We start from the raw sequence: 9,706 nt of genomic DNA on the forward strand, positions 1-9,706 counted from the left end.
CACGTGAGCATTGAAGTCTCCCAGCAGAACGAGGGAGTCCCCAGAAGGTATGCCCTCTAGCACCCCCTCCAGGGACTCCAAAAAGGGTGGGTACTCCGAACTGCTGTTCGGTGCCTACGCACAAACAACAGTTAGGACCCGTCCCCCCACCCGAAGGCGAAGGGAGGCTACCCTCTCGTCCACCGAGGTAAACCCCAATGTACAGGTTCCAAGTCGGGGGGCAATAAGTATACCCACACCCGCTCGGCGCCTCTCACCGGGGGCAACTCCAGAGTGGTACAGAGTGCAGCCCCTCTCAAGGAGATTGGTTCCAGAGTCCAAGCTGTGCGTCGAGGTGAGTCCGACTATATCTAGCTGGAACCTCTCAACTTCGCGCACTAGCTCAGGCTCCTTCCCCTTCAGAGAGGTGACATTCCACGTTCCAAGAGCCAGCTTCTGTAGCCGAGGATCGGACCGCCAAGGTCCCCGCCTTCGGCCACCACCCAACTCACACTGCACCCGACCTCCTTGGCCCCTCCCATAGGTGGTGAGCCCATGGGAAGGGAGACCCACGTTGCCTGTTCGGGCTGTGCCCAGCCGAGCTCCATGGGTGCAGGCCCGGCCACCAGGCGCTCGCCTTCGAGCCCCACCTCCAGGCCTGGCTCCAGAGTGGGGCCCCGGTGACCCGCATCCGGGCAAGGGAAAATGCTGTCCAAAATTGTTTTTCATCATAGGAGGTTTGTTTAACCGCTCTTTGTCTCATCCCTCACCTAGGACCAGTTTGCCTTGGGTGGCCCTACCAGGGGCATAAAGCGTTCAAATTTAGCGCCAGGTTTTTAAGAGGAGCAATCAAAAGGAGACTTCTAGGCCGAGCCTCCAAGTGTACCCGACACCCTTTCATTTCACCCAATCAAAAAGCGACAAGACGTCGATATAAGGAGCATCCATCGCCTCATTCGCTATTCATTCATTTGGTTTTAAATCTCGTGTGTGGTTGGAGAGATGGCAAGAACTAAGCAGACAGCTCAAAAATCTACCGGTGGCAAAGCTCCCCGTAAACAGCTCGCCACTAAAGCGGCTCATAAGAGCGCTCCTGCCACCGGTGGTGTGAAGAAACCTCATCGTTACAGGCCTGGTACTGTAGCTTTGCGCGAGATTCGTCGCTACCAGAAGTCCCCCGAGCTACTTATCTGCAAGTTACCTTTCCAAAGACTAGTGAGGGAAATCGCCCAGGATTTCAAGACCGATCTTCGTTTCCAGAGCTCCGCCGTTATGGCTCTACAGGAGGCTAGTGAGGCTTGTACCGCTCTCAGCTCCGGCACGATTATAATAATTAAATAATCCGGGGCGCGAGTGACGAACACTACTTTCTACTACACCACTTCAAATTATAGAGACACACCAGCAGGAGCAGGATAAAGTTGAAATGATTATTGATAGACAATACACATTATCACCGGGACAACAACAACAACAGAAAACCTTATATGTATAATATCGCGCTGCAGCGCTCCCCCTCCCCGCACAAAATCACAACACAAACCCTAGAAAACATACATTACTAATAAGGACTTTAGCAGATAGAAAACACAAAAAAAAAGAACAATGAATTTATAGTTTTTTAAAGTCTTATCTGAACCGTAGCGTTGAGCTCCGTCTAGCGTGGGGAAATGAGGCGCCGACCATATATCATATTCCGGGTAAAGTATTTGATTAACAGTTCCTAGTGCTGGTCCGTCAAGTCCTCTCCCGTATGCCTTCCTCTCGAAAGAAAAAATTATTTGGCTTTCAATGAACCCGGGTTCGCCTGACGATATCCACGAGTGTTAATCCTTTCCCTTGTGCCTTTTCCTGTTATGGGTTCCTCCTCCTCTCTCCTTGCCCTCTTCTTTTTTCCCGCCACCTATTTACAAACAGATAGCTCCTCCCCGTACAGTCTGTTGGCCCTCCAAGCCAGGAGCTCCCCTCCCTCTGTATCAAGGGCTGGCCTTGCACATAAAGGCGAACCACTAAAACAGGTATGGGAAAAGGTACAAACTTACAGGTACATAACACATATTCCGGTCGACCGTTACAGAGTTCCCCTCCCCAAACCCTCCATGGGGGCATAGTAGGGTTTCATGTTGGTCACATGGAATGTATCTGTTTTCATGTTACTGTCAGTTTGCCATTGGACTTGGTAATTAACGGGCCCTAATTGTTTTAATATTGTGGCTGGACCAAACCATTTTGGCGCTAGCTTAGATGTAAATCTGGATGATGCTTTTGAGATGTAGTGTGTCCTCAGCCAAACCCGGTCCCCTTCAGAATATGTAACCTTCTTTCGGCGCTTATTGTAAAACCGGGCTTGTTTAGCCTTGGAATGCACCAATCTCTCTTTAACCATATCTTTTAAATTTTCTAACTGCAAAACTTTGCAATATTGGAATGAATCAGGAGTTGGGGGAGTGACAAGCCGCTCGAGGGGACCCAATATCTGTCTTCCGAGAGCCAAACAAGCAGGCGATTCACCAGTACTCTCATGCCACGCGGAATTGAGGGCCATTCTTAACTCTGGAAGCCTCTGATCCCAATCCTGGTGGCGGGTACCGACATAGGAGGCTATCATAGTTTTCAGGGTACGATTCACTCGCTCCGTGAGGTTGGATTGTGGATGGTAGGCTGTGGTTTTCTTATGGGTTACCCCCCATTCCTTCATGAAACTTTCCATCTCAGAGCTGGTAAATTGTGGACCTCTATCGGAAACGATGACCTTTGGAACCCCCCAGCGGGTAAACATCTCATTCCTTAGGATGGAGCACAGCCGTTCAGTTGTTGAATTTGGCAAAGGAAAAAGCTCCACCCATTTAGAGTAATAATCTACCACCACTACCAGGACGGTCCTCTTGTTCTTACTTGGTGGTAATGGACCCATAATGTCAATTCTCCACATCTCTCCTGGTTCAGTGATATTTGTTGATTGCAGTTGTCCTGCCGGAAGCCCAGGTGGGTTTTTGTACTGCTGGCATATGGTACAGGTTCTCACATGTTTCCACACGTCCTTCCTCACGGTGGGCCACCAGGCTACCTCTAATATCTTTTTTAGAGTCTTCAATCTGCCAAGGTGACCGCCGAAAGGGCTGTCATGAAAATAAGCCAAGAACTCTGGAAGAAGAGCCTCGGGGACGACTAGTTGGTATTTCTCACCCCCGAGTTTCGATGGCACACAGCGATACAATATCCCTTGGAGTTCTTGGAAATGAATGCGTCCCCTCCGCGACCCAGAGTTCTCCCTTACCTCCCGACAAACCAGACTGTTATCCTGGGCTCGGGCTATATCTGATACGTCAAGTGGAAGGTCCCAATGGCGAGTCGAAATCAGGGCAATTGACGAAACTTCCCTAGGCTCTGGAACCCGGGACAGCGCATCTGGAACCACATTTCCACAACCCCTTCGATAAAAAACCTTAAAGGTGAACTGCTGGAGACGAAGAACCCATCTGGTGAGTCGTGAGGACATCTTCGAGCAGTTAAATGCCCAAGCCAGAGCACGGTGGTCAGTATACACCTCGAATAATGATCCCTCAAGATAATGACGCCACTTTTCCACTGCCCACACGACTGCGAGACACTCCTTCTCGGATGCTGAATAATTTAGTTCGGGGCCACGGAGAGACCTTGATGCATAGCAATTACTCGTTCTTCTCCCTCTTTGAACTGCGTTAATACAGCCCCAAGCCCCACATTACTAGCGTCGGTCTGGACTTGGAAGGTGAGCAGTGGAATAGGTTGTGCCAAAACTGGAGGTTCCATCAGATGTTTCTTTAGATGCTCAAATGCCTTTTGGCACCCTGGAGTCCATTGCCATGAGGTTCCCTTCTTCAGCAGGCGATGTAATGGGTCTGCAGTGTCTGCTAATCTGGGTATGAACTTGTGGAACCAACCCACCATTCCCAAGAAACGCTGAAGGGATTTAATGTCCGAAGGTGGTGGGTAGTCCACAAGGGCCATGATTTTCTCTGGATCCACCCCAATACCTTTTGCAGATACCACATGACCGAGGAAGGTAAGTTGAGATTGTCCGAGGTGACACTTACTGATGTTTATGGTCAGTTGAGCCTGCTGAAGCTGATAGAAGATCTCATTTAGGTCCCGGAGGTGTTGCTCTATTGACGAAGAGAAGACAATGATATCATCAATATAGACAAAACAGTTCTTCCCAATCAGCCCCCGCAGCACTTGTTCCATTAAGCGTTGAAAAGATGCCCCTGCATTCTTCAGGCCGAAAGGCATTACTCGGAATTGGAATAAGCCATCAGGAGTGATCACAGCAGTCTTGGCCACACTGTCTTCTCCCATGCATACCTGCCAATATCCCGATTGTAAATCCAAAGTGCTAAAAACCACTGCGCTGTGTAAGGATTCTAAAATTTCATGCACCAGGGGCATAGGATATGCATCACTGGTAGTTTTGGCATTCAGTCCACGGTAATCCACACAAAAACGAAAGGTTCCATTGGTCTTACGCACCAAAACCACCGGGGATGCCCAGGCCGAGGTAGAGGTTTCAAGAATACCTTCCAGCAGCATACGATCAACCCACTCTTTGATAACCTTTCTCTTCATAGGAGAGACCCTGTAAGCTCTTTGACGGACAGGGACTTCATCAACGGTGTATATATGATGGTGAATAACGTCCGTACGCCCAAGTTTGTCCGTCCATACCATGGGCCATCTCCTCAGAATAGGTTGCACCTCGCAGGGCTGAGAACAAATGCTTTCCTCCACAGGGCTGATATCTTTAACTGGTACTGCAAAGTAGTAATTTACTTTTGGCCAGTGTAATTCATCACGCCCTCTTACCTCAAAACTGAACACCCCCCCTCCAGGCATTACGTATTCATGAGTCCTTGGGTGTAAAATGATGTCGGCTGCCACGATGGAATCCAGCCCTAAGAGCAGTGGCATAGACAGGAATGCATCCTCCAAGACATACACCTCGACTTCCCAAGATATATTTTGCAAGTTAAACTGCATTCGAACCTTGCCACTATCTCCATATGCTCGCCCGTCTGCCAAGAAGAACTTTACTGTGCCGCCTCCCTTCAGTAGCTCGCCGGGCAACTTTATTTTTTCCCACAAGCTGCGATTAATTAAGGTAAACGTGCTCCCTGTATCAATGACCGCATCCCCGATGATGTCCCGCACACTCACCGGTACCACTAGTAAGGGCAACTGTGCGCTTAACATGGTGAGCTCAGCCCCCACTGACCGGTCCTTGTTCTTCGGATAATTGACCTTGGGTGCATCCCTGCTAGAAGTGTCTCTGGGAGGATCTTTTTTACCCCTCATAGCAGCCCAATCCTTCTCGATCAAGGATCTGATTTTTACCATGGACTGTACAGAACTCACTGTGCCCCTAAGTGCTACCGCAAGCCGCGGGTTACAAGCACCCAGAATGCGTCTAACCATGTGTTCTTCTGACATATTGGGGTTCCATTTTAGACAGAGCGCACGGTATTCGTAAACAAAGTCTCTGATGGGTTGAGATGGACCCTGCCGAGCGGCCAGGAGCTGTTCTTCGACTTCAGTTTGGTAGTCAGCAGGTAAGAAGGCCTCCAAAAAAGCCGTACGGAAAGATGCCCAGTCCTTAATATTATTCTTTTCTGCCTGCCACCAGTGGCGTGCTGGTCCCTGTAGAGACGTACTCAAGAAGCCCATCAATTCAGCTATCGTTAATGGGTGCAGTTCTAAAAACGCGTCTGCTTGTTCAATGAATTGAAGCACCTCTGCCGATTTACAGGAGGTTTCCAGTTTTGGAAACTCCAGCCGTACAGCAGCTGCAGCAGTAGAGGAGTAGGACGGCCGCGCTTCCACCAATAGCGTCGATCGGCGCGGAGTTTGAAAGTACGTAGTAATACTCCTCCTCATCGCGTCCTGTATTTCTACCTCCCATTGCTGATCGCGCCGCAGTAAGCAGTCTACCAGCTTTTGTTCCAGACTTCTTAGACGTACATGAACCCACTCCCGCAACTCGGCCCCCGCCGAATCCACGTATCCATGCAGAGCTTCTTCCCGAGCTACCGCCCCTTCACTCATTTCATCTATCCGGACTTGAAGCTCGTCCAGCTGCACCTGCACCTCTGCCCATGGGGGCTGCAAGTTCAGTGAGGCATCCATAAATTCCTGACCCTGGCTCTTCGGAGTTGAAATATATAAAGTGTCTAGCAGGCTCGCTGCCTCATCCACCTCTTCTTGTGCTCTGACCGTAACGTGGCGACCTAGCAATTCACCTCGCTCCGGCGTTGCACAAGAGTCGGCAAACCGCTGCTCAGTGCTCTCAGTCGACATCCTGACGGCTTGTGTGTGGCAAAAAAGAAATACGGTGGATAATATTTAGTCAACCGGCTCCCCGTACGGGCCACCAATAATCTGTACCGCTCTCAGCTCCGGCACGATTATAATAATTAAATAATCCGGGGTGCGAGTGACCAGCACTACTTTCTACTACACCACTTCAAATTATAGAGACACACCAGCAGGAGCAGGATAAAGTTGAAATGATTATTGATAGACAACACACATTATCACCGGGACAACAACAACAACAGAAAACCTTATATGTATAATATCGCGCTGCAGCGCTCCCCCTCCCCGCACAAAATCACAACACAAACCCTAGAAAACATACATTACTAATAAGGACTTTAGCAGATGGAAAACACAAAAAAAAAGAACAATGAATTTATAGTTTTTTAAAGTCTTATCTGAACCGTAGCGTTGAGCTCCGTCTAGCGTGGGGAAATGAGGCGCTGACCATATATCATATTCCGGGTAAAGTATTTGATTAACAGTTCCTAGTGCTGGTCCGTCAAGTCCTCTCCCGTATGCCTTCCTCTCGAAAGAAAAAATTATTTGGCTTTCAATGAACCCGGGTTCGCCTGACGATATCCACGAGTGTTAATCCTTTCCCTTGTGCCTTTTCCTGTTATGGCTTCCTCCTCCTCTCTCCTTGCCCTCTTCTTTTTTCCCGCCACCTATTTACAAACAGATAGCTCCTCCCCGTACAGTCTGTTGGCCCTCCAAGCCAGGAGCTCCCCTCCCTCTGTATCAAGGGCTGGCCTTGCACATAAAGGCGAACCACTAAAACAGGTATGGGAAAAGGTACAAACTTACAGGTACATAACACATATTCCGGTCGACCGTTACAGGCTTACTTGGTTGGTCTGTTCGAAGACACCAACTTGTTTGCCATCCACGCCAAGAGAGTGACCATAATGCCTAAGGACATCCAGCTAGCTCGATGCATTCGTGGTGAACGCGCCTAAGGACTCAAATAAACACAAATTACATGGGAACAAAGGCTCTTTTCAGAGCCACCAAAAGTTCTTTTCCAAGAAATGAAATCCTTTTTCTCTACCTGTGTAGTTTCTCACTGTGTGAGAATTTCGTAACATCTATATGTTCCCTACCAGGGAAAAATCGGCTTCTTATGGGGTTTATCAGCTCCGTGTCTCCAGTCTAAGAAAGAGGACACCTAATGGCATTCAGCTAGCTCGCCATGTTCGTGGTAAACTTGAAGAATAAATGCTTACAAATCAGCATAAGGATTCTTATGGAAGGATGGGCAATACCACTTTTTGAAATTGATTCCAAGTATTTTGTCAAATTTTTGATACTATTTGTTAAAAGGCCATAGGAATGTTTTCAAATGAGAGTGTTTAGAATGGCTATATTAATGGGCCAGTCCGTATGTAAATGAATCGCAACACAGTATTAAGGTCGCCATAACATTTATTACAAAATTTGTATTAATAGAATGAACATGACATGTTATTTTCTAAACTGCTTACTCCAAACCAGGATTATGGGAGGGTGCCAGTGCCTATCTCAGCTACCATAGGGTACAAGGCAGGAGCAAACTCTGCACAGGGTGCCCATTCATTACAGAGCAAACACACACTATGGCCAAGTTAGCTTTGCCAGTTCACCTAACTTGCTCATCTTTGGACTGTGGGAGGAAACTTACACAGCCACAGGGACAACATGCAAACTCCATGCAGGAAGGATCCAGGTAGCAAAGAAGGAAAATACAAATAAAGATATTAACTTTAATGTTACCATAAAGATTTGGTTATTCACAAATGTACTTAAACTGATCCTCATAAAATGCTAACATTTACAAAAAAAAAAAAAAATATTCCCACATTTGCATTTTCTATTTTATTCTGCCCTTCTGTTTTACTGAGAAATATTTTGTCATATTAGCTTTACATTTGGTTAAGTTTCAAATTTGTATTTATAAAAAAAAAAATAATGCTGACATTTTTACGCTTAATCCTATTTTGCCTCTGCGGTTGCAAGACCGGAACAATCTCTGGACAGGGTGAGAGGCCATCACAAAGTGAACACACACACACACACACACACACACACACACACACACACACACACACACACACACACACACACACACACACACACACACAAACAAACCAGGGGCCAATTTAACCTCATCACTCCACCTAACCTGCCTGTCTTTGTATTGTGCTCCTGTTTCCTCCCATAGTTCAAATTTAACAATACAAAATGAATCAGAAAATGTGTATTTTACTACACTAGATGCTGTCACTGAAAAAAGTATAACATTAATGTTGTTCATTCAAAGTAAATTTTCTCTTTCAAGCAACTTAAGATTAGTCATTTAGTGTTGTAGCTTGAAATATTTGGTTTCAGATCTCAATCAAAGTAAAAAAAATTGTTTGTACCTAAGTAAGTTATGGTGGAGGGAATAAACGTAGAAATCTTATTTCAGTTAACTTAATATTTTAGGTTGTTCGTGTGCTGTGTGGGAGGAGCCATTTGTATATTAAGTATCTATCTATCTATCTATCTATCTATCTATCTATCTATCTATCTATCTATCTATCTATCTATCTATCTGTCTGTCTGTCTGTCTGTCTGTCTGTCTGTCTGTCTGTCTGTCTGTCTGTCTGTCTGTCTGTCTGTCTGTCTGTCTATTCTTCCGGTTGAACTTTCCAGCGTGCTGGCTTTCCAACTGCCAAAAAAAAGAAGAACGTTTTCCCGAGTGGAGTGGACGTGGCTATACAGGTCTGGTCATTTTCAGCAGCAGACTTTTATAACGGAGGATTTCTGGTAAGTAACCCTGTTTCATAATATTTCTAATAGCATAAAAATAGGTTACAACCAATAAACCATTTTAAATTGTAACAACTTAAAAAACAGATTTACTTCAGTATAAAACAAGTGAATTGCACCCAATCACTCTAAATGATTTGCTTCAACTTAAAAAGTGTGGGTTCAATAAGATAAAAAGAACTATATTGGTTCATATTGAAAATATTAAGTGTGAATCATTACCTTAATTATTTTAAGTTGAATGGAGGTTATACGTTTTTCAGTGTAATGCAATTAAAGTACTTTTAAATTCACTAAACTTGCAAAATAATGAATATTTTTATTAACATTTATTCAGGCACTTATTTTTCAGAAAGAAAAACGACTTCAGTGAAAGTTTTCATCTTCAAATTAGGAATATCTAGTAAGTATTTTGCATAGTGTTAAGACTATGTATCTTACAGAAAAAAGTAGTAATTGATATTTTTGAATGGTACTCGACACCAAATGAGTACAGTTTGAGTATCGAAGTACTGATTACTGTGGTATCGATCTTCCCATCCCTATTCTTCTCTTCCTGGTCCTCCTACTGTGCCACGACCTCAGAGGG

The 9,706-nt window shown here is 45.8% G+C and overlaps 1 protein-coding gene across 1 annotated transcript; it reads left to right on the forward strand.

Moving 5' to 3' along the window:
- The first annotated feature begins 981 nt into the window (after nucleotides 1–981).
- LOC127529433 (histone H3-like) lies at nucleotides 982–1,320 on the forward strand. The gene has a single exon (XM_051932972.1). The coding sequence runs from the start codon at nucleotides 982–984 to the stop codon at nucleotides 1,318–1,320; it is 339 nt and encodes a 112-aa protein (XP_051788932.1).
- The last annotated feature ends 8,386 nt before the right edge of the window (nucleotides 1,321–9,706 follow it).

Source organism: Erpetoichthys calabaricus, chromosome 10 (assembly GCF_900747795.2).
Source record: "Erpetoichthys calabaricus chromosome 10, fErpCal1.3, whole genome shotgun sequence".
Taxonomy (NCBI): domain Eukaryota; kingdom Metazoa; phylum Chordata; class Cladistia; order Polypteriformes; family Polypteridae; genus Erpetoichthys; species Erpetoichthys calabaricus.